The 25,316-nt window shown below is 41.6% G+C and overlaps 2 protein-coding genes across 3 annotated transcripts in view; one reads left to right on the top strand and one right to left on the bottom strand.

The window, feature by feature from the left end:
* Positions 1-15,289, top strand: part of IARS2 (isoleucyl-tRNA synthetase 2, mitochondrial) — a 49,455-nt gene extending 34,166 nt beyond the window's left edge. Inside the window, exons 15-23 of the mRNA XM_072990464.2 lie at positions 3,017-3,125; positions 3,255-3,357; positions 6,008-6,133; positions 7,905-8,036; positions 10,402-10,508; positions 10,923-11,068; positions 12,179-12,369; positions 14,242-14,383; positions 14,963-15,289. Of these exons, the coding sequence (XP_072846565.2) occupies positions 3,017-3,125; positions 3,255-3,357; positions 6,008-6,133; positions 7,905-8,036; positions 10,402-10,508; positions 10,923-11,068; positions 12,179-12,369; positions 14,242-14,383; positions 14,963-15,105 (1,199 nt within the window). The 3' untranslated portion in view covers positions 15,106-15,289. The remainder of the gene's footprint in view (positions 1-3,016; positions 3,126-3,254; positions 3,358-6,007; positions 6,134-7,904; positions 8,037-10,401; positions 10,509-10,922; positions 11,069-12,178; positions 12,370-14,241; positions 14,384-14,962) is intronic.
* Positions 15,290-15,890: 601 nt separating this feature from the next.
* Positions 15,891-25,316, bottom strand: part of RAB3GAP2 (RAB3 GTPase activating non-catalytic protein subunit 2) — a 57,886-nt gene continuing 48,460 nt past the window's right edge. For both annotated transcript variants that reach the window (XM_072990462.2, XM_078382966.1), the window contains exons 29-35: positions 25,278-25,313; positions 23,222-23,296; positions 22,290-22,508; positions 20,479-20,568; positions 20,175-20,393; positions 19,119-19,277; positions 15,891-16,821 (exon numbers count right to left, since the gene is read on the bottom strand). In XM_072990462.2, the coding sequence (XP_072846563.2) occupies positions 16,678-16,821; positions 19,119-19,277; positions 20,175-20,393; positions 20,479-20,568; positions 22,290-22,508; positions 23,222-23,296; positions 25,278-25,313 (942 nt within the window). In that variant the 3' untranslated portion in view covers positions 15,891-16,677. The remainder of the gene's footprint in view (positions 16,822-19,118; positions 19,278-20,174; positions 20,394-20,478; positions 20,569-22,289; positions 22,509-23,221; positions 23,297-25,277; positions 25,314-25,316) is intronic.

A 25,316-nucleotide genomic window follows, 5' to 3' on the forward strand; every position in this document is an offset into this window, starting at 1 on the left:
TGGCCCATCTCTCATTTGTCTTCCTCCTGAATCATAGCATTTAGCAACATAATATATTTTGCTAAATATTTAACTAAATGAATGGTATCGTTTTATAACAAGACTATCATGTCTGAGCTTTCGTGCTGACAAATCATTTAAAGGGAAAGACTTGGATAATAGTATTTGACATTAAAGTACACTCTGTTTAATCTATGGGCTAAAGTCTCCAATTATCAAAGATATGGATTATTGTACTTAAAATTTAAAAGAACCATAAACATCTGTGACCTCCAGCTGTAAATAATTGAACTCTAACTGAAAATTATTACTCCAATTAAAGCTTTCTGTCCATGTTTTGATGCTGTAAATGGCAAGGATATTGCAAGGGGAGGAGGAAATGTCTACATGAAACTCTGTGCCTGAGGGAAATGAATCATCCTCTGTTTGCATAAGCCTTGGCCCAGTACAGCCGTTTCTCCGTCTCCGCTGATTTGTATGGGTCTGAGCAGCACAGTTTTGGTTATAGGTGGATTTTTCCCCACTCCATTGGAGGGAAGGAAGAGAGATCACGCCTCCATTTTTTGCTCTTTGACCAAGATATTTTCTGTCCTTTAGCTGCCTTTAAAGTGGCTTAGGACCTCTTTATAGATAGCTAAAAGAGAGAATATTATTATACTCTTACATCATTCATGTAATACTCTTATGCCCCCCAAAAAGTAAAACAATACTATATTACATTTGGAGGGGCATAAGAATTATACAAGGATTTTTAACTACACAGGGATCTGGCACCCCTAATTCTAGCGTTGTTGAATGGAGAAGTGGTTTTTCCCCATCTCAAGAGAAAAGATGTTTAAATCCAACATTGGCTACAATTGTGATACAGTGATGCCCCACATGACGACGATAATCCATACCAGGAAAATCACTGTGCAGTGAAATCGTCATCATGCAAAAAAAAAAAATCCCCATTGGAATGCATTGAAAACTGGTTAATGCGTTCCAGTGGGGAAATACTTCGTCATCCAGTGAAGATCAGCCACAGGGAACTGCCAATCAGCTGTTTTAAATTACTGTCTTGTGAAGCTTCTGTCCAGAAAACTCCCATTTTGTGAAGGGAAGGAAGCCGTTTTGTGAAGGGAAGCCATTTTGCGGAGCTGGAAAAATCATCATTTTGTGAACAAATGGTTCGCGAAGCAAGGACCTAATCATCGTAAAGCACATTTCCCCCATGGGGACCATCGTTTTCCGATCGCTGTAGCAATCGCAAAAAAGTCGTACTGCAGTTGCGTCGTACTGCGGGGTCATCGTATTGCGGGGCACCACTGTATTACTGTTCTTCTTGTAATCACTACTACATCTGTTACTATGACTATTGCTGTAACTGCAAATCAGCATGCAAGCACATGTCATTTGGTAATGAGAAAAACCTTGTGTCCAATGCTTGTATCGACAGGAGATATTTCCTCTTTATGAGGGAGTGCTTCTGTAGCGCTTTGTAGCTGTGTTACACATATGTTTGCTGGATTGGGTTTCATGTTTTATGAATAAATTTTACCAGCTATTTCCTTTTTCTCTCCAGCACCCTCCCCCTTCCACTTTCTCACGTCTTCCCTTTATTAGAGGATTAAGGTACTTCTGGGCTGGCCTTCTTTGACCATGAAAAATCGCACATAACATCCCCAAGACGCATACATACAAACACAGTGATAATGCTGCTAAGGCACAATCCTGAGTGTGTTGTTCAAAACTCAAATCACATTTTCTTGGACCGAGCTTAGCTTTAGTTACATACATGTCAGATTGCACTTTTAGCAGGCTGAAGATAGTTCTTTCTCACTGGAAATCAAGTTTAATTGGGAGAAAGTTCTTTTTTTTAGAGGGCACCATTCAGCAAGCATAGCCAGTGGCCATTATAGCTGATGCATGCTGGGAGCTGCAGCCTAAAAAAACAGCTATTTTCAGCTCTGAGATCTACCCATCCCCAGTCCAGAGCTCTGCATGAGAGTCTTTTGTGCCCTTTGGGCAACCAGATGTGCTGAGCTTGCCCAGTCATTTCAACCGGAGAGCAGTGCCTGAACTGATCTATAAAGAAAACCTCATCCTGCCATTGGGGTGAATGGGTCAGACCTTCTACGTGCAGGAGATTGGGTTGGGGAGCATGCTTCGAAGTTTGCTTCATAGGAAATCAACTTACTTTGACCTTTGTTACATTGTTCTTGTTACAGGTAGAGAGAAATAGCAACAGTTCCTGAAAGATAAACAGCAGAATACTATAAAAACAGGGTTGCAAAGGAACTGGAAGAAGGAACAACTGAATGCTGTAGTGGGGGGAAAGGGGAAAGAGTGGGAATTTACCATTGAAAAACAAATTAGAATTTGAAAAAAAATTAAAAGGGGGGGAAATCAACTGTTCTCCATGTAGTCGGAGAGTTATGACTGGCAGATTTAGTGTAGGACTGGACTGTTGACAAGATGGGAAAATCTTAGTGGAAATTCTCCCTGCATAGGAATGTGGAGTTGTGAAAAGCTATGCTGACCAAATCTGGAAGTTGAGTCATAGCAACTGGACTGCTTTTTTGTTAGGTTGAAATGTTTCAACACTCAGCCAAGTAGCTTCTTCAGTCTGAAGAAACTATTTGGATTAATAAATAGTGAAATGTTTCAACGTAACAAAAAAGAAGTCTTGTTGCCATGACTCAACTTCCAAATAACCACACCTGGATGACTGAGAATCTTCACAGATATATGCTTACCAAAATTCAAAAGAGAAAATGGCCTTTAAAGGCACAGGAATGCTTTTTATAGTATTCAAAATACACTTAAATGCATTTTAACTTGGGAGAATGTGCCCCTTTATTCACAAAACATCTTCAGATAATTTTTCAAAGAAAGGGCTTATGCAAACTTCGTTGATGCCTTTTCATATGGGATGGATAGATGAGTAGACAGATACAATTTATACTAAGATAATTTCTCAGAAGAGCTAGGATTGCATTTTAAAATACTGAATAGTCTTTCTGTGTTTCTTTAGAAACAGGTGAAGTGGCTGATCTGTACTTGGAAGGGAAGGACCAGCTGGGAGGCTGGTTTCAGTCATCTCTGTTGACATGTTTGGCTGCACGAAAAAAGGCACCATATAAGTAAGTTGATACCTAGGAATAGATTTAATTAGAATTCATTAAATTTGTGCAACTATATCATTACACAAAATATTCTTGTTTATTGGATTTCAAAGAAAAAAGTACACTATTAAAATATTTCTCTTTTAGGACACTTGTCTTTCATGGATTCACTCTTGGTGAAAAGGGAGAAAAGATGTCTAAATCAATTGGCAATGTGGTTGATCCAGATGTGGTCATCAATGGAGGCAATGTGAGTAATTCATTAGTTATGTCTTCAAATCTGAAAACACAGTAACCAGATGATGGTTATAAGTAGTCAAATAATCCAGCTGGGTACAGTTATTTCCTCCTTTGCACTAAATGAGCTGTAAGAGAAGAGAGGAGAAGAGAGAACATACAAACTATAGCCAGTGCATAGAGCCATAAACCATAGTTTAACAGTATGTTTGAACTGGGAATGGTTGTTGCTCAGAGCTGCATTTCTAGGCGCATCTTCTCTTCAAATACTGTAGTGCATACCCCTTTCCAGATGAAAAGGGTGCAGAATTTGTCATGGGCATAATATGTATACGTTATGTACAGTATTTATTTGTACATTGGGCTGCCAAAAAATTGTTAAGTCTGATCACTCTTATGTATAAAGACTTTTCAGATTGTGTTTTTTCATTTTTGCTTTTATTCCCTCATTTTCCTTCTATAGCTTGACGTACAGAGGAGCAGATGGCAATCGCTTTGTTGTGCCATTTCTCCTCAAATCTAAGTCTTGTTCTGATGACTTTGGTCATTATAACATAAAGGCAAGGTAAAATGTGACAGGATAAAGTTTATCTCCAGGTGGATGAAACAATTTTTTTTAAAAAAAAAATGGCTGCAGCTTGGATGAAAATTCCCCAAAGTCTCCCTTTAGAGCTGAACTTCCCAGTGCTTCCTGTGTTCCTCACTGGAATGGAGCTCTCCCAGCTTTGCTTGCACATAGGAGTCACCATGAAAACAGAGCAGTTTTATGGCAGCTTGCCTTGCTTTATCAGTGGCTGCTCCATGTAGGCGGGATTGGATTTCATGTCTGATGACTTCACACCGAACATGAACTTGGCTTGAGCCTTTTATTCAGATGGTTATTGGGTGGACATAGCCTTTTGCAACCTGCTATACCTGTCCAGAGGAACCGGATTACAGACCCACTGTCCTCAGCGCACTGGTCGGGGTTGGTGGGAGTTGTGCCTGGTGGGATGAGAAGTTGAGGAAGGCCAGGATATATATTTTCTCCCTCCATCCCTATCTTGCCTTCCAGCTACTTCACCCAGATGCCCTCAGAAGATTGATGTTGCCTAAACCCTCAGACCTTGGGAAGTGGAAGAGTAATTGTTGAAGGAGTGAAGTTGTTGGTTGGCTGATTGACAGCATACAGTGTGTGTTGAGGGGGGTGGAGAGGGAGAGAGAACATTTTTCCGGGATCATCAGAGGCATGAAGGACCTTCTGTCTCAATGTGTTGCCTCCAAATTAATTTTTGACAATGGCTCAAATCCTTCTAAAAAAACATGGCTAATTCCCGGCAAAGTGTCCATGTTAACCTGCATCAGCCCATTAGCAAAGTGAAAGGAGAAAAAAGAGGGAGAAAGGCAAAATACTGTGGCACCTTGAAGACTGGCGGCTTTGATTGATTGGTTTAATTGAAATACAATACATCCATTAGTTCTTTCAAAGTATCACACTATTTTGCCTCTTTTTCATCCCCCACCCTTTCTGCTTTTGTTAACAAGCCTGGCTAAGAACAGAGGTGATGGGAGATGTGGAGAGCACAACATGGGTGAAGACTTGTCTGTTATGTTGCATTCCCACCCCTTCTGGTTACTTGATTGCATTTTATCACAAAAAATCCATCATAACATATGCTCAGTATTTCATCTGAGCTGTTTTGCAGCACTGCGTTGGCTAGAGCTGACATTCAAATGTTTTGAATTGAGCCCCCGAAAGTCTTGTTGCTGCTTTTTCTAGCATTTCAGATTTATTGGGTATGAAGGAAATCCTTGGTTTACATAGTCTTGGGCCCAGTTATTCCAGTTTTCTTCTCCTGTCTCAACTCTTCGCTTCTAGTATGGTAGCAGCAGGTGGCAGTAGTTGGTTAAAGCAAAGCAGGGGGTTAAAAAGCCCAGTTAAAAACCTTTGGAAACTAGTGAGTCCTCGGTTGTGTATGCTTATTGTTTTTAGCTTTAATATTGGCTTTTAAATGATATAACATGTCTCTTTATATTCATAGTTCTTAGCTTTAAATATTGCATTTTAATTCTGTTAACTACTGTTGTATACTCATTGTTTTCAACTTTAAATACAGGTATTGTCTTTCATTGTTGTAAGTCGCCTTAGGTCCTTTTCAAGGAGAAAGGCGGGGTAGATATATTTTAAATAAATAATAAGTAAATAAAATTATATTTATCCTATGAATGAGCAATCTCCAAACTGCCTTGTCTTTGACTGCCATGTGCAGATCTTGTAAACTCAGGCCTGTGGGTTTCTTTAGGGAATCAGACCATCTCTTATTTGATCTTCTTTTGCTGCTGCTGCTTTCCACCTATCCCAGCATTGGTGTCTTTTCCAGAAAATCCTGCCTTCTCATCACATTATTTTTCCTCTTTTTCCCAGAGTAGGACAGCCTTGGTAGACTGTTGCTGCTTTTCTAGTTTCCCTGATCAGAATCCGGACACTGATGTTTCCTTATGTGTTGCTTTGTGCTTTAAATTTACCAACTGTTGAGGTTTTGTAACCGTTGGGAAAGGTACTTGTCTGTTGCTACCTTTGTGGCACAGCTGCCACATATTTAAGAGATGTCCTCCCATTATGGTCTTTCCTGAGTAGTTGCCAGAACTGAAGAGAGTCCTATTCCCATCTTGTCAATTCACAGGACCACAGCACAGAACCTCCATATGGCGCTGATATTTTGCGCTGGTGGGTAGCTGAATCGAATGTCTACACAGACGTGCTGATTGGGCCTGCTGTGCTGAACTCCGTGCGAGACGACATCAACAAGGTAGGAAGCCAAAGAATTCCACCCCCTCCCCCAAACGAGTGCCTCCGCTTGAGTAGAGTCCATTTGAAAAAAGTCCTGGTTTGTAGAGTACATAAGAAGGCACGTCGTCTTTTCTTTTCAAGGAACCATTGCTGTAGTTCTGTTTTATAACGCTTGAGGCATCAAGCATTCTCCAGTGCCATGTTTGTGCTCATTTGTTTGTCCGCCACAGTGCTTATGGAATTGACAGTATCTGCCTTGTGGGTCTGAAGTGTTCTGTCAGAAGGGATTTTGATGGGTTTCTTAAGGCACAACTGTATGGTAGGAGAAACATACAATTTGCCACCCAACCTCAGTGTTGTCTTCTGCTCTTACGTTCTTGCTTAATGAGACACTGCGTTAGTAGTGTTATCGTGCTGTGAGTTCCACCACTTGCAGCCATGGCAAAATGGTTGTTCCACGCTGTTAAGACCAGGTGTTGACGTCTAGCATCCTTGTGGTTTGCCATGACATCTTGCCTCCCAGCCTTAGGGCTTAGGCATGGCTCTAAATCATGCAGTGCCAATATTTGGTGAGCTCTCCATTGTGCATAACTTTGGAACATGGACCTTTGGAGGGGAGAGAACGCAGTGAAGGCATGTTTGGAAACATTGTAACAAATAGGCATGTGCATTTGTGGTTGTTTTATTTCGGCTCCAGGTTCCAGCATTTTGAGAGTTCTACCCACCAGAAAAAAAATACAGTGGTGCCCCGCATGACGACGATAATCCATCCCATGAAAATCGCTGTTTAGCGAAATCGTCATCATGCGAAAACCCTTTCCCCATTGGAACGCATTGAAACCCAGTTTAATGCATTCCAATGGGGAAAATATCTCGTCGTCCAGAGAAGATAACCCATAGGGAAGCCATTTTGCGAGCACCGATCAGCTGTAAAAATGGTTGCCCTGCGAAGCATGGGTCTGGAAAACACAGGGCAGCCATTTTGTAAAGCTGACAAAATCATCTTGCGAACAAATGGTTCGCGAAGCACGGACCTAATCGACATCCAGCGAAAATCCCCCATTGGAATGACTGTTTTACAAACCGCTATAGTGATTTCAAAAAGTAATAGTTATGCAGATTCGTTGTTTAGGGGAGTCGTCGTTTAGTGAGGCACCACTGTACCTAAATTACGCTCGTGGAAGTCTGAGCCAGAAGACCGTATGGCCAGAATAGGCTGAGTCTGGGCCTAATTTCCAGTTGGAAAAGGAAGCTGCTCCTGGTGCTGGCTGGAAAGATCCAGCAAACACTGCAACAACTGCCTTTTCTAACAGGCGACTAGGATGGAACTTTGACCTACCTTGAGCCATGAAGCCTTCCAGCCCAGCTTTTCTCCATGTGAGTACAATACAGTTGTCTCCTAGTACGTGGGACACCCGGAATGAAGAATTCTGGGATTTGGAACCTCAAAATATTGGAATGCACATGTCTCATAGCAGCTACTAGATGTGGCCCTATGTTATTAGGAGATTAGAAAGTGATATCAGATTATTTCCAGTCTTCTGTAAATGGTCATTTCCTTTCCTCTCTGAAACTTAAAAATAAAGTCTCAAGTGGCAGAGTGACTCGAGTGGAACATCCAGAATACTCTTTGCAGTGTCGTGAAATCAAGAGGCCTAACTGGATTCTTGTTGGCAGAGTTAACGGAAAAACAATTAAACAATTAAAGGTTATGTCTTTTTTGTTTGGAATTTTGTGGTGTTCTTTGCTTTCTGTTATATATACTGTACTGCCAATTGGTTTTATGATAGCTTCGAAATACACTCCGGTTTTTGTTGGGCAATCTGACGGGCTTCAGTCCAGAAACAGATGCAGTCCCCACATCAGAGATGTATGTCATTGACCAGTACATGCTCCACCTGCTCCACGGCTATGCAACCCAGGTAAGTGGTGGAAGATGAGATGGCTGTGACAAAAGGAAGTGAGCCATGAGTCTTTGAAAAGACTCTGTGAATTCATTGGAGGAGAGACTTGTATTACTGTCTTAGGTTGTTCCATTCCAATTATTCTTAAACTTAAATAAAAGAGTGTGTAGCTCATGAGTCCAGCAAACATACAGATGTGTTACATTATCTATAAAAAATGCACAAAAAGAAAAGAAATATGTACTTTTTTTAAAAAAAAAGGTATGTTGTGTCAAAAGAGCACATCAAGACATATTTTGGGCCATTTCCCCCTGCATCATAGAGAAGGGAAGCATGAAGTCTGAGGGCAAATGTGGCTGCAAGGCAGTTTTTATGATTGCCCAGCCATCATCTGGGTCTCACCACCATTCCCCCCCCCCCGCCCTGCGTGAGAAAGATAAGTTACATTAATGGAAGCCTCAAAGAGTAGATTTTAAATGAGTTGCATATTCCCCTAAAATTTCAAATATCAGAAACTTTATCCAGCCATTTCTGCTTTGGGTCCGCCCCCCCGGCCAGGTTTTCTAGCTCTCAGAGCTTCCCCAGTCTTGTTTTGCCAGTTTGCTGTGTTTAAATCTTGGAGGAAGCCATTGCACTTGCTAACAAATCTCCCTACTACAGTGGTGCCTCGCAAGACGAAAATAATTTGTTCCGCAAGACCTGCCATCTTGTGAAATTTTCATCTTGCGAGGCGAGTTTTCCCATAAGAATGCATTGAAATTAAATTAATGCATTCCTATGGGAAAAAACTGAAAAAGTCACCAATTAGGGAGCTGGGGAAACACCATCGGAGGACTGGCGGGGGTCCCCTCAACCGGGATCGCTGCTTTCAGAGGTCCCCCGGCAGTTCTCCGATGGTGCTGGGCACGCCTTCCCCAGCACCATTTTTGAACTTCCCGCCTCTTTCCCCTGCCTTTTTCCATTTGGAGGCTTGCTTCTGATGGTGCTCAGCAAGCATCCGAATGGAAAAAGGCAGGGGGAAAGGGCGGGAAATTCAAAAATGGTGCTGGGGAAGTCTTCAGAGGTTTTCCCAGCTCCATTAGAGGACTGCCGGGGGACCTCTGAAAGCGGTGATCACGGTTGCGGGGGACCCTGCCAGTCCTCCGATGGTGCTTCCCCAGCTCCCTAACTGGTAAATGACTTTTTCAGAGTTTTTTTTCCCCATAGGAATGCTTTAATTAAATTTCATTTAATAATTTTCCTATGGGAAAACGTACCTCGCAAGACGAAAATATCTTTGTCTTGTGGGGCACCAAAAAACTCGCAAGACACTTTCGACTTGCGAGTTTTTCGTTGCCCAAGGCATTTGTCTTGCAAGGTAGCACTGTATTCATTTAGAGCTGTCTAGACATATCTTCCCTAGAGCTTTTGCTTCCCGAAGAAGCAAAATGGTTCTCAATCTGAGGTCCCTGGATGTTCTTAGATTGCAGCTCCTAGAAATCTGGGCCAACACAGCTAGCGGTGAAGGCTTCCGGGAGTTTTAGTCCAAGAACACCTGGGTGACCCAAGGTTGGGAACCACTGCTCTAGCTAAACTGGCTGGATATTCATGGGGAGTTGAAGTCCAGCAACATGGAGGGAGAGTCAGAGGTTTTCCGTGTCTGCTAAAATGCTTGATTGCACACCAGGATAGTTTCACATTGCAGTAGGCATTGGTGGGCTGTGATTTCTATTAGCCTTAGCCAGCACAGATAATGGTGACAGGTACAGTTCAACATGTGGAAGACTGCATGCTCTACGCCTGCTGGAGAGATTGCTGGCACACACCCAAGCTACTAATGGAGGGTCATGTTTCCTTGCTTGCCACAACATTGAGACTGACAGTTGCTTGTGCCAGCCCTTAATAGAAGACTTACTGTATTTTTCCGTGCATAAGACACCCCCTTTCTAACCCAAAATTTCTTTCTTTGCAAGAAAGTGGAGGGGGAAAGCGATTCCTGCTTTCTCCCTAAATTTTCGTTGCAAAAATCCGCTTTCCCCCTCCACGTTTTGCAAAGAAAATGGAGGATGAAAGCGATTTCTGCTTTCACCCTACATTTTCGTTGAAAATGTTTTGCAATGCTGTGGAGTGAGCTCGAGCTGAGCCCTGGCAGCAAGCGCCGCCGCGCTCTGCACCGGGCTGGCATGGGCAGCAGCATCGGCACGTAGGTTCAGCTTACTTCCGTGTATAAGATGACCCTCAATTTTTACTCTATTTATTTTAGGAAACAGTAGCATCTTATACATGGAAAAATGTGGTAATTGTAATGAATAATTGCCTCTGTTTCTTGTGATATGTCATTTCCATCTCCTGTCTTTTGCATCTGAATCACGATTGCTATTTTCCCCCCTGTGTCATTCCCAAGGTCACCCAGGCATATAAGGACTATGACTATGCAAAAGTCATCCGGCTACTGCAGGCCTTCCATACTCGACAGCTGTCAAGCTTTTACTTTAGTATCATCAAGGACAGGTATGTATAATAGCCTCCCTTTCCTAATGTGACCCTCCTTGTTCACTTCCTCTTCCTCTCTTATTAAGAACATTTGACAATAAAAATGAGCTGTACATGGACTGCCATTTAAGAAGTCCTGTTTTCTTTCCAGGGTATGAATTTGCATGTACAAATATGTGAAATTAAGTTCTGTGATCATGCATCCATTTAACCATCATTGTCAGATAGGGTGTGTATTTTGTTTAACATGTATAACTTAACAATACACAGTGTCAGTAGCTATTAGGTAATAGACTCCCCCTAAAATGGAATGTCTAATGCTAAACTAGAAGTTTTGAATGCAAATACTAGGCCATTTGTATTTGAAATGGTATTTTTCTGACCTTCACATCTACCTACTTGTAATTGTTTCATTTCCTTCATAAAATGCAGACTTTATTGTGAAGAAGAAAAAGATCCTAAACGCCGCTCCTGTCAAACGGTCTTAGCAGAGGTTTTGGACACAGTGGTTCGTTCTTTTGCACCAATAGTTCCACATCTTGCTGAAGAGGTATTTCAGTACCTTCCTTATACAAAAGGTAGGAATGCTTTGAAACTAAGTAAGCAATTGGGCTCCGTGATTTAGAAGAAAGGGGATTATTTTCATGAACTGGCCACATTAAACCCTTAGCAGTTTTGAGAATTCTAAGGGGGTTATTTCTCTGAAATACTGTGAATCTGCATGTACATGGACTGACAAAGTAGAACAGCTAAAATTCAAGTCCTATAGGATGGTGATACTCAGGAGGGCGTGTTTTTATTTGGAACCTAAAAGTAAAATGTTTGTCTCCAAGGCAAGCCTGTGGGATCTTCTCTCACCAAGGCCAAACTATTCAGTTTTAGATGTAAAGGCAAATTTATTGCCATTGTTGTAGTGTCTCCAAGTAAGAGACTCATTTTTTCTGCTACTGGAGAAAGTTAATAAGATGCGTTTTGCATCAATCAGGGTGGGAGCTAAATCTGCTTCCTGATTCTAGCAACTCTATATTGTATAGTCTCTTGGAGTAATGAATGGTGGGAAATACAGTGGTGCCTCGCTAGACAGTTACCCCACTAGACGGGCACCATCAGAGCCCTGGTGGGGGTGCCCTGAAACCACCGGCGCCCGCTTTAGAGCATTTTGGAGGCTTTTCCTGCACCATCAGAGGACTGGCGGGGGACCTCCAAAGCCGGCGATCGCGGCGAGGGGACCCCCCACCAGTCCTCCCATGGTGCTTCCCCAGCTCCCTACCCCTTAAGTTCCTTTTAAAAAAATTTCCCCTAGGAACACATTAATTAATTTTCAGTGCATTCCTATGGGAAATTTGGTTTCGCAATATGATGTTTTCGCAAGACAGTGATTTCCATGGAACGGATTAACATCGTCTTGCGAGGCACCACTGTAACTGAACAAAGCATAAATTGGTATTTCATAGCTCTAAAATGGCAGAGAGCTTAAATCCATGTTGAAATAAAATTGAGTTCACATATACAATCTTTAGGTTGATAATCTGGAGTTAAAATATGTTTGAAGATGCATCACTGACTGTATTTAATAGCAAATAAAACTTTAAGCTCTAGTCTTTGCTGTGTAATGTTTTCTCTGTTTCAAAATACTAATAACAGAGCTATTACAGACCAACTCTGTCTCTGTTTCCCCCCCCCCCAAGAGTCAGATAGTGTGTTTCGTTCTGGATGGATGAAAACAAGTCCTGTATGGAAGAAACCTGGCCTTGAGGAAGCCGTGGAGGGAGCCTGTGCAATGCGAGATGCTTTCTTGGGTTCCATTGTAGGCAAAAATTCTGTAGAATATCAAGTGGTCCTTGTTATTGAGCCTGGATTGCTCTTTGAATTAATGGAGGTAAGCAGGAAAATCACTACTTTGTATCTGTTAAAACCAAACCTAATCACTATGTACATAATGGATGCCCAAATATTGATCAGGTAAATAGCCACCTAACATTGAACACAAAACTTTGTTTGCTCTCTTCACAGGGCAAAGGCAGTACCCTTCTTCAGTAATTGGCACTCTATGTGCAGTGGAGAAGCAAAACTATGAGGCCAATGTGCTTAGGGAACAGTTTGAAAAGGCCAAAAGTACCTTGTTTCATTAGCCAGAGCTAAAATAGCAGCAATGTAATTAACTCCTAAGAATGCAGTGTTATAACAGTGAATGTAAAGTACAGAGTTATACATGTAGGAGAAGCACAAGATCAAACGTGCAATTTGCCATACTGGGCAGAGAGCACCCAGGGCAAGGCACACAGTAGGGCTCAGTCTTCAGTTTTGAAAGCTTTGCGGCTTTCTAGGTAGAGCTCTATGTTCTAGAGTTCCATTGTCCCTGCTCATTTTATGACTGCCTTCTCTTCTGTGGAGGGGACCATCTGTCCGGTACTTCTAGGACAAGATGTACTTAGTACAGAAGCACTGCAGCCTTGTAATGAACAACATGGAATACAGTGGGGTCTTGACTTGAGAACTTAATCCGTATTGGAAGGCGGTTCTCAAGTCAAAAAGTCTGTAGGTCAAGTCTCCATTGACCTACAGTGCATTGAAGACCGATTAATCCCGTAACAGGCCGTTTTTGTTCCATTTTGGGCTTTTTCTGGTCTGTAAGTCAATTCTCAGGCTGCAAGTCAAACCTAAATTTTGCGGCCAGAGAAGTCTGTAATTCAAAAAGTCTGTAAGTCAAGCCGTCTGTAAGTCAAGGGTCCACTGTATGTTCAGACCTTTTCCCCTTCTGCTTGATCTCTGCTCTGGCTTTCTAGCCGGGAGGATAGAGGGCTGCTCGTAGTTACTGAAGTTCTTTTCAGCCAGTCTGCAAGTGCAGGGCTGCAGATTGTGTGCATGCAGAGGAGTTGTTGTTTTGTTGTTGTCGTGTCCGACTCTTCGTGACCCCATGGACCAGAGCACGTCAGGCCCTCCTGTCTCCCACTGCCTCCCAGAGTTTTCTCAAATTCATGTCGGTAGCTTCGATGACACTGTCCAACCATCTTGTCCTCTGTTATCCCCTTCTCTTGCCTTCACACTTTCCCAACATCAGGGTCTTTTCCAGGGAGTCTTCTCTTCTCATGAGATGGCCAAAGTTTTGGAGTCTCAGCTTCAGAATCTGTCCTTCCAGTGAGAACTCAGGGTTGATTCCCTTCATAACAGATAGGTTTGATCTCCTTGCAGTCCAGGGGACTCTCAAGAGCCTCCTCCAGCACCACAATTCAAAAGCACCAGTTCTTCGGTGGTCAGCCCTCTTTATGGTCCAGCTCTCACTTCCATACATTGCTACTGGAAAAAGCATAACTTTGACTATGTGGACCTTTGTCGGCAAGTTGATATCTACTTTTTAAGATGTTGTCTAGGTTTGTCATTGCTTTCCTCTCAAGAAGCAGGCATCTAGTTGAGCTCAAATGACAATAGGCTGGTATGCATGTTTATGTAGCATGGTCCTGCAGCTCTCTTATGCATTCATTGAACACATCACCAAGTTGTGTGGGTGTACGTGGGGGCACGAAAACTGTTACATTAGAAATTTAGTCTCATCTTGGTAGATTAACTGCTTCACAGAGGCCCTGTGCCTCTAGATGCTGGTGGACTCCCAACTACCATAATCACTGCCCATGTGGCAGGTTAGTCAAGACTGGTCAAAACACTTGGAAAATAACCGGTTTCTCACTCCATTCACAAGTTTGAAGGGTACAGATTTTAAAATGGGTAACGTGTGATCATAATTCATTTATAGGTGCTACAACATGAAGAATGTTCTAGTACATCCCAGCTAAATGAAATAATGATGGCATCACAGACAACACTGCTGAGTGAAGTACCTAGAGAGATGGAAACTGATGACATAATTAAAGGAACATTTTTGATAAACTTAGAAGGTAAGTAATATAATGAACATTTTCTATTCTGTGTTATCAAAAGAATGTGGAAAGTATTTGAACCATATGGAGTCAAAGTAGAAATGGTTCTAAAAGTGTTGGATGTACCCAAGAATGTAAATCCTTGTTTGTTTCACGCACACAGGTGTGGATAAGGAACTGTCATATTTTTAGTGATGTAGACTTAGTTTTACACACATCACATGTGTATAAACCAAAAATGTGCTCCTGCTTCATTTCATGTCCTTTTAAAAATCTGCATCTTTTAAAACAAAGAAACCATCAGATGTTTCAATCAGCTAATCCTTCCGTACTTTTGGGCATGTGCTTTGCTCTTTACAAGGCAAGGACGGTTCTTTGCATAGACTGCTACAGAAGCATTTTCTATAAATTGCAAAAACTCTTGACAGAAAGAAAAAAAGCTTCTTGTCTTGCTCTACTGGAGGCTGGAAATCTCATCATAATTGAAAGTCTGTCTAGGTTGTCTTCTGATAACACCCTAAGTCCATGAGAAAAAAGAATATGCCAATTATTTCTACCAGAATACGACCTAATCTGCTTTTTTTAAAAAAAAAATAGGTGGTGATATCCGAGAAGAGGCCATGTATAAAGTCCTCGTTCTACCAGCTGCCAAGTCAAAATGCCTCCGCTGTCGAAAGTACACTGCGGAGTCAGCAGAGACTCCATGCCCACGCTGCATGAACATACTTGGTGGGAAATGACAATCAAGCAGCAGCCAGTTCTCCAGATTTCCTAACATGTTTGGGAAGCTCGAAGGAATAGAGAAAGTGTATCAGGGAAGAGATGCACTATTGCCATGAGGGTGAATGTAGAAAAAAAAAATTGAGAATTGGTGGTGTGTATATACTTGACTTTGTACATGTAATAAAGTGCTTATGAGAGATACCTTGTGGTGCTGGATTTTAGTGGGTTGGGATAATTTTATTGTTAGTTATGGGACTGCATGCTCCCTATTCCCATCTCTCTCACTAGTACTCAAACCAACCTACTTCAATCTCTAATCTCTAACTAGCACAGGGGGAAAATGCATGTCAAGGAGGAAGAATATATAATCCCTAAAATGAGCTTTGACCCCTCAGTCTGGTGTGATCAGCCTGCAAAGTATTTTCTGGTTTCTTAGAGAGTTGTATGCACCACTGTGTAAATCCCATATCTGGCACTTAAAGCCTATTATATGTCAGCCGTTTACCTATCCTACAAGGAGAGTTTTTTCCCACTGCTCTAGTGATAATCACAGTGTTCAGGTCTACTGAGACAAAGCTCCTAATTCTACTAATGTTAACAAAAGGTCCTTTGGAGATCATCAGTGGATAAAGTTCTTTTAAACTAGACATGACTTGATAGTGTCCAACAATTCTACTAAACAAGAAAAATGTACAGGAGGCCCTCATACTTAATGCTACCCTTTGTTGCCCTCTGTCATGTGCTCCAATTTTGTCTGTTAGAAACTTGAAACTTTTAATATAAAACAAAGCGCATCACAAAAGAATATCAAGTTTAGTTTTAATACTTTGTATTATCAATAGCTATATATGGAAAGCAGAAAACAGAGGGAATCTAATAGCTGACACAATTTATAACATCTTTACAACGGACTGTACAATGGTGGTAGCTGTTACAAAAAAACAGTATTTCTATATAACGTGATTTGCTTAAATTGGATTCCTGATTTTATTTTTCATAGCTTGTCAAAATATTCAAGAGGAAATATTTCTGGTTCCTATATTGATACATCCTTCAAAATGTTAAGTTGCTCTGTTTTCCCGAGGAAACTGGACCAAGTCATCTGTCAATGATGTGTCTTGCCAGTAGCTCTTGTTAAAAGAAGCTATTACTTTGAAGATGAGAAGCTTCCCCAAGCAAACAAATGTGTAGCAGCTCTGCTTTCTCAACTTCTGATTAAATTCCTCTCGTCCACGTGTAGAAAAGCAGCAGTCTACCTTTTAGCATATAGAGAGTTCTCAACATATTAATTTGAACAGCATAAATACCGTTCTTAAAACCTAAACTACTACACAAGTGCTTGGAGCTGGAAATAAATATTTAGGGTTATAGACATAATATACAAAGGTGTCACTGCTGGTATTCCCTACCACAGTAAGGTAGAATTTCACATCAATGCCATGTCCTAAAAATCTTATGTTGTTACTTTACCAATGGCACTCAATACTGTTTTGTGTTGCTAGTTCTGTTTTTTGTCTGTTGAAGTGTCATGCATGTAACTAACACTAGAGAACTGTTGGAAGCTTTTGGCAGAATTAGTGATGTTGCCATCATGACATTGCTTCCACTGCTTCAATCAGGTTCAAGGCAACACTGTACTGCCCATGGTTTTCTGGCAAATGTTCTATCACTTTATCCACTAATTTTGCAGTTGTGGTAATTGGCACATCCACATTTTTAAGATCCTGGGGGTCCTGCAAAAAAGAGGAAAAACATCTTTTAAAACACTACTTTTAACAGGTCTGTTCTTGGTGGAATCAGTATTGTATTTAGTCCAAATTCCACCTGGTAATAACGAAGAAGTCCCATTCATTTTCAGTGGGTCTGTTCCACAGAGAACTAACACTGGATTTACTTCTTTGAATCAAAACCTATCTATTGTATATATCTCCATTTTATGGAAGGTCAGAACCATGCTAACTCTATATTTATAACCCATTACAGTTTTATAGTTTGTTACATTAGTTACTGCATACTACGCTTAACGATGATAATCTGTTCCAGGAAAATCACCATTAAGTGAAAACATCGTAAAGCAAAATTAAAAACCCCATTCAAACGTATTGAAACCCGTTCAATGTGTTCCAATGGGGTAAAAACTCACCGTCCAGCGAAGATCCTCCATACGGTGGCCATTTTCACTGCCTGTATAGCGAGGAATCCGTCCCTAAGCACAGCGGGGAGCCATTTTAAGCACCCGGCGGCCATTTTGAAAACCCAACGATCAGCTGTTTTTGATTGACGTAAAGCGAAAATCGGTTCCTGAAGCAGGGAACCGATAATCGCTAATCGAAATTCCCCCATTTAGACCATCGTTAGATCATCGTAAAGTGGATTCATCGTAATGTGGGGCAATTGTTAAGCGAGGCACCACTGTATTCAAAATGAACTTTATTATACTTTATGATCTTGCTCTTAGGATAAAACCACTGCTTTAATAAAATAGAGAAAACGGTGTTTGGATTTAGGATGCACAGATTCAAACCTGTTATCAGCTAAAAAGTCCCCTAGAGCAGTAATCCCCAACCTTTTCAGAACCACAGATCAGGGCAGGGTCCATGCGTGGGGGGCACCTGGGCTCACAGGGTGTGTGGCACACTCATGTGCAGGGGGCGTAGCACACTTGTGGGTGAGTTGGGGCACTCACGCACAAACACACCACACTCACCCACAAACGTGCCATGCCTGCCATGCGTGTGTGAGGGGGGGCAGGAGATCTGTCTCCACAGCCTGGTCCTGCAAAGTCCATGGACCAGCACTGGGGCACGGATCGGGGGTTTAAGACCCCTGTCCTAGAGGGTTTTAGTAAACATTCAGTATGATTTCTCCTTTAGAATGACTATGAAGAGAGTAGTAAATTAAGCTATGAATAGTACCTAGCCTGATAATGCAGTAGCAAGCACAGACTGCCAACAGGCAAAATGAAACATTTCAGTAAATTGGAAAAATGATCATTTTTCTTTTCAGGTTGCCAATATGCCAGAAATAAAGGTCAGACTATGCCTGATGTCTTACTATGTCTAGGAACTCTGGCTGCAAATTATGTTGCAAAGCAGCTAGAGAAAATTGCAGCTGAATAGTGATAGGTTCTGTGCACATGCACTACAATTTCTCTCATTCTCACAGTATTTGTTCCTGAACGTGTAGTACAGGTATGTGTAGGTCGAGTCATTTGAGGTCATGGGAATTAGAGCTTGTGGTAATATTTCTTAGACTGAAATATTAACATCAAAGCAATGCATTCCTTTCCATGTTATCCTCACATAGTTCAAATGGCTGCTTATCTTGGATGAAAAACATGCTGCATGTCACAATCCACTTCCTGTGTGCTTGATTACTATGCTATGTAAAAAAACTGCTTGGGTTGTAGTCATATATGCAGCCGCTTAAAATACAGTAGATATTACTTCCACCTACAATGATTGATTTTGAAGGCGGACATTGGGTTCTGAGTTGAAAGAAACTAATGACTGCCTGCAATTGAACCCTTGAATCTACTTTTCAGATCCCCTCAGCACAACACTGAATCATTTTTATTTAAAAATAAATAAATAAGACCCATGGGTCCATATTCCATTCCACATGACATGCTTGCAGCTAATGATTAACAGTTTATTAGCCTCTGACATCCTCTTTAAGTACAGGTTTCATCCCTTCTGTTGCTCACACATAGGGGAGTTGGTACTGCTTTCTGTGCCCGCAGGAACAAGAGCAAAGCTACGGTTATATTCTAGAACTATATGAAACAGGTTTCTATAAATTTTAAAGTTTTGTACTCTGCTTGGGGTGTGAAGCACTCACTGAAATACTAGATGAAAACTTTGTGAAATACTTCATTCCTCATTGTGCTCTTTTGTTAAGAGGATCAGTTTCTGCTGTGGAAAAAAAGAAGCTTGGAAAAGTTCCCTTTTTGGGTTCTAAGAATCTTTCAGCCAGAATAGCTGTTTGTCCTCCAAAATGGAACGTTTCCAAGCTGTGCCAATGAACATACCATCGCTTTAAGCCACGTGCAGAGGGTTGGAGGTAGCCTGGCCAGTAGCTCCATGCCTTCCTTTGTCTGGGTGTGCAGTAGGGCATAGGCCAGCCTCTGTCCTGTCAGCACTAAGAGCTGAGATGCAAGGACCTCTTTGTCGTGGACCTGAAGAATGGCCTGCATATGAGAAAATCCATTAACAGCATCAGTTGGGATCCAGGACTCATCCTTTTGATATTCAAACCATGCCTTCAGTAGTTTTCTTTAGGAGTAAAGTGAAAAATAGGTTCTCAAAGCAGGGAACCAATCATCAAACGGAAAACCCCCATTCGTACAGCGGATTCATCATACAATGAGGTAATCGTCAAGCGGGGCACCACTGTAGTTATAAACTTGCTCAAAATATGCCAAACTAGCACGTGATGGGGTTAATGGTGCATTGTATGCACACTGCAGACAAGATGCATCTACTGTCTCCTAGATATGAAGGTTACAGTCCTATACACAGTTACCTGCATGTAAATCCTAGGGAGCCTATCCCTAAATAGACAGGCACAGGCCCCTAAATTTGCTATTTCACTCCCTACCCCAAGCTGCTTTCAGGATGTTTACAAAAGCTGCAATCTGCCACACTGAGGCAGAAAGGGAGATTGTTCACAGCTCCTTCTGCATCCTCATCCCTGTATATCTGCAGCAAGAGAAGTACAGAGGAAGTGTCAGAATGAAGCAGCTGCCACTGGAACCCTGCCGGGCTGCATTTCAATCCAATGTACAGAAAACTGGATCCTTGTGACTTGTCCTCTCAATGCAACTGTACCTGGTTAGGAAAGTAATCCAGTTTTGGGAGCAAGGGGAATTGGCAGCACTGGCCCCACAGCAGTTGGACCTAAGTGGGAAGTGCCTCCCCATTCACTACCTGAAAGCTCAGCTGTGCCTGCTTCCTGGAACTAAATTCAAACAGGTAAGAACACCATCCTTTAATATCGCATGCTTCATCTTCTAACTGCACATCTGCTGCAACAGCAGCCTTAGAGCAGAAGCAATTTGTGTCTTTACTTCAAGTTAACATCTTACCTCTTCTCCCAGTTGATCCAGGCCATAATTGTACAGCTCACACACATAGTGCCGTTGGATCACATCCTCATTGACCTGAAGGTGCTGAGCCAAGTCTAAAACCAGGGCTGGCCAATCTCGATCCTTCACCGACACATTCAAGATCTCTTCTGGATTGTCTTTTGTCTTCTGGGAAGATGCTTGGGCTTGCACCAAGGCGCTCACTAGTTTCGTTAAGAACTGTGTGGAGGGAAGACACCCACATTAGCAGCAGTTTTGTTTCCCAAATGCCCATTATCACAGTTTTCCCAAGTATTTAATTTACCTGGTGCCGGACAGAGAGCAGAGCTGGATCTACATCACCACTAGGAAGCAACTGAATTGAAGTCAGGTCTTTGAAAAAGGCATTTTTACCCTGCATGGAAAAAACACAATATCACCTTTAAATTTTAACCTCTATTCTGTGGGAAATGTATCCCCGCCACCGCTTCCCAAGTTAAAAAATAAACTGAAACCATGAAGGGAGACACTGGCATATTTCATACAGGTAAAATTATAGGAAGAATGCAAATAAAAGATGTGTTGTGCATCCTCACACGGGAAACCAAATTTTGTGGCCAATCTAATTGCATGTATAATTTACACGCAGCTGTCTTGTAATTCTACAGTGGCAAGAATCACATTGGTGTTAGCAAAAGGTTTGTGTGAAGAAACAGAAATTGGGGAGAACATGGAATCCATTTAGAACAATGGTTCGCACCTTTGAGTGACCCAGGTGTTCTTGGACTACACCTTCCACACACCCCAGACAGCACAACTAGTGGTGAAGGCTTCTGGGAAGTGCAGTCCAAGAACCCCTGGGTTAACCAAGGTTTGGAACCACTCATCTAGAAAAGGTAGGCTTTTTTGTGAGTGCCTAGGAAATGGTGGTTGAGAAACCGGAGGTCCGTGTCAGCAACAAGGAGGGAATAAGGCCTCCAGCTTATCTCTCGTGAGAAAGACCATCAAGGCCAAGTTGGCTTCTTCCTTGATACTGTACTCATTAGAAGATGATTTCAGTTTGGAGCGAGAAGGGATGAAAGTGTTTTTGTCTCCATGAGAATATTCAAGGAAACTCAAAGCTCGACTGCAGGGCTATGTGGAAAGATCTGGAATGGGTGGTTTAATGTATAAAAAGGAGTTCAGAAGTTATTTTTGTTGGCGTAGCTAACCTCTCAGGAATGCTATATGCTCAGTTGCTATCCTGCTGTGGCAGGATGCCCTTTGTCTATGCTTCAGAACTATGCTGGCTCTATACTAATGTATGAGTATTAGGTAGACTAGAAATTGTGGTATTTTTGTGGGTGTTGTGGCAGCTGTACCTTGCATGGTGAGTATATTGGTCCTAAGTGCCATGCCCTGTGGATTTTTGGACTCCCGGAAGCTCTGCCAAATCTGGGAAGGCTGGAGTATTGGGAGGCATTGGCACCAAGTTGGTTCCATTGTCTTCGGCACAACTGACTGTCCTGGGCTCACCCACCCCAGGACACAGAAGGCTGTATGACTCAGTGGACAGTGAGGGGGCCCCTAAACCAAGTAACTATCACAGTTTGCAAAACTTGCTACAGCTAATTGTAGCTGACTGCCTTTACACCAGGGCATGTCTCAGTTCTGTACCTAGTCACATGCCTAACTGACCAACACAAACCTCATCAATTAGCTACTATACACATCTTACCTGAACACCAATTGGATTCCAGCCACTGTACAATGTATTTCTTTGCAGAGGCATACAGCTAATGCAAATAAAGAAACCTGAATAGTAGGTTTGGACAGTGCACGTTTCTACCTGAAATTTTTAAAAGTGAAGTAACCTTCAATGCTATGTAGGCTTATGGATTATCTTGACTTTCTTATTTTGGTCATCAAATGAAAGCTTCATCTGCAAAAGAAACTCCACTGTATTTTGTTTGTCAAAAACCCACAGCCCCTCCGAGGCTAACGAATCAAAATGTACTGTATATGGCCCAGAAGCTGAATGGATTCGAAGCCTTTCAATTGTCCTAAATAGTTATTAAGATACATTTCTCATGGACTGAATGATAATGACCCCTTGCCAGCGGTAAAGGTTGCAGCTTGCAGCCAGTTTGAACCTACCTTACTATCAAAGAGAGAAAGGGGCTTCACGCTCTTCAAGGAAAACTTCATTATCGTGTATAGGAGCATGCAGAGCACAGACTGGTGTTCCACAAGGGGGTAATGGATGTGCTTCTGTTCAAGAGCCAGCTCCACTAATGAGGTCTGACCTTCCACAGACACCCAAGCATCTTCTGTGTCCAGCACAGGAAGCTGCATTTCATCGCTCCGTATATCAGCCTAGTGTAGCAAAGAAGTTTCAAAACCAACAGCGATTTAATTCTGAAATAATCACGCTCAGAGGGAGTCAGAGGTTTCATCAAGAAAGATGCAAAAGCAAGAATCAAGGACTTCTGCAAAACTATTGTGTTTCGAACTGATAAAAGAGAAATTAGAACAAACTGACTCTAAACTGTGTTGGCTTCAAGTTTATGCATTAGTGTTACTTCTGCCTTTCAGAACACCTGCTAACACTTTAAATGAAGAAAATTACAGACCTTTCATGAAATACAGTCGCGCCCCGCTTAACGATTGCTCCGCATTACGACGAATATGCTTTACAATGTTTCAGCGATCACAATTGTGATTGCAAAATGATGGTCTAAATGGGGGAATTTCGCTTAGCGATGATCGTTTTCGCTTTACGACGATCAAAAACAGCTGATAGCCAGGTTTTCAAAATGGCCACCAGGTGCTTAAAATGGCTCCCCGCTGTGCTTAGGGACGGAATCCTCACATTACAGGCACCGAAAATGGCTGCCATATGGAGGATCTTCGCTGGACGGTGCGTTTCAATGGGTTTTTTAATTTCGCTTTACGACATTTTCGCTTAACAACGATTTTCCTGGAATGGATTATCGTCGTTAAGCGAGGCACCACTGTAAAAGTGAAATATCCTCTTTGTTGCAAACAAATTGAGTCTCAAGTGGGTTTTGGAGGAATGAGGCTCTTACCTCCATCAGGGTCTGAAGAAGATCTGAGCAAGAGCCAAGAAAAGAGGTCATTGCAGTGTCACTCATTCCTACATCCTACGAGACAAAAAAAGGGGTTATGTGATTATTACTTTTTTCCTAAATACCTTTTTAAACATTGCTGTTTTTTTAGATGGAGGATATGGACTATGTCCAGCAACAAACAAATTAAATACTGTTGATTCACTAAACTATAAACACATACCGCACACGCACAGTAAGGCATAATGACACATATTTCTAAGTGTGTTTTTATGAATTATGACATTTTCAATTCAGTTAACATGATGAAACATATTGATTAATTTAATTACAAGCCAACAAGTCAATTCTGACTTACAGTGATCCTTTCCAGAATTTCCTATACTCTGAAATAAGTTTGCCATTCCCTTCGTCTAGGGTTCCTCTGGGATTTGGCAGCCTGCCCAAGGCTGCACAGTGAGAAACTGAATTTGCAACCTCTGGTTGTGTGGTTGGGTACCCAACCCACGGAAATATCCAGCCAGCTTTAAATATATACAGTACTGTAGACCACCCAAAAGAACTCTCCTTTTTTAGAACTATCGAATCATAATAAAGAAAATGAGGAATTGATGCCTCAGATTAAGATTCATGTTTACATCCACATATCTTTCCTTATTATTTTCTTCCAATGCAAAATTAAGTCAAGATAAAAATTAAAAAGATGGACATATTTAATGTTAATCTAAAAGCAGCATTTGTGACTGGCCAGACTACATGTTGCTGAATGTTGCTTATGTGAAATCTGCGAAATGAGACATGCCCTGTTGTAACCAAATTGCTCACTATTACAGAGGTGCTACTTGAATTTTTGGGGTACATATTCAGTCATATAACTAAGGGCACACTCAGGAATGCAACTAGCATCTTGTTAATGTGTGGCCATTTGCCACTGCTACCTATGCAATTTCCCTTATGCAAGTTGAAATTGACAATAGGATACTGGCCATGAAATGAAAAAGAAGGACCCCCTCACTTGCTGAAATAAATCCTAACCATATGCTGAACATGCTAAAAGTGGGAATGGACTGAACAATCCTGGTGTATGAGAATTGGAATAATTAGCAAAACAAGAGGATGATGAAAACCATTTTGGATTTATATGCAAAATTTGTTTAAAATGTTAAAAATGGTTTAGCGTGGAGACAAACATAGTTTCAAAGAATGCTTTTCAGTACTAACACTGGAAAAAGTCAAAGATAATTTTTTATGCAGAAACAATGAATGTGTAAAACTGATCAAAGTCACTTTGATTTCAAGAAAACTTCTATTTAGAACAAGCATGTGCTTCTTTTAAACAAAAAAATGAATGATTTTAAAAAACATATATACAGTATTTCACAGAAAATGAGGGGAGTATTAATCTTGTACCCATTCATCATGGCTTACTTCACACATAAGGAGATGCATTCATGACAACTTTATATGTGATAACACACACACAGTTGGGGTTCCTGCTCACATGTAGCTCCTCCACAGGTACAGGAAAGCAATAATACAGGAGGGGGTGTAGATTGCTCATCTTGTGTAGAGGACACATGCTTTGCACAGCTTTGCATGCATGATGACAATGGCAATGTCTCTGGCAGCTGCTGATTAAAGGCTTCCTTTGGCAAATTTGGGCTGAAAACTAATTTGTTGCATTATTCATGAATTGTGTGGATCCTGGAATTGCCTTTTCTTCAGCACCAATTTGCCTTTAATCAGAGGTGATTTGTTGGTGATGATGCCATCCCCATTGCATACATACAGCAGGGCAACAGGATTTCAGCCAACACATTCCAAATCATGGAGAAAGCCACCCTAGAGAGAGGGGCTCTCTCCTCTTTAGACCATTGCCCTCCACCATGTACAGAGGGCAATGAAAACACGGACAGAGGAAGACAACAGCGCATTTCCCCTTCTCACATGCTTATATCACCCACATCTATAATTTTTAAAAGCACTACAAATGTCATCACACATGACATTCTTAGATATTTTTCAATATATTTACAGATTTTAAAAAAGTATTTACCCTTCTGCATAATCTGTCCTTTGGTGCTTTTCCCACCTG

Source organism: Pogona vitticeps, chromosome 1, assembly GCF_051106095.1.
Source record: "Pogona vitticeps strain Pit_001003342236 chromosome 1, PviZW2.1, whole genome shotgun sequence".
Lineage (NCBI taxonomy): Eukaryota > Metazoa > Chordata > Lepidosauria > Squamata > Agamidae > Pogona > Pogona vitticeps.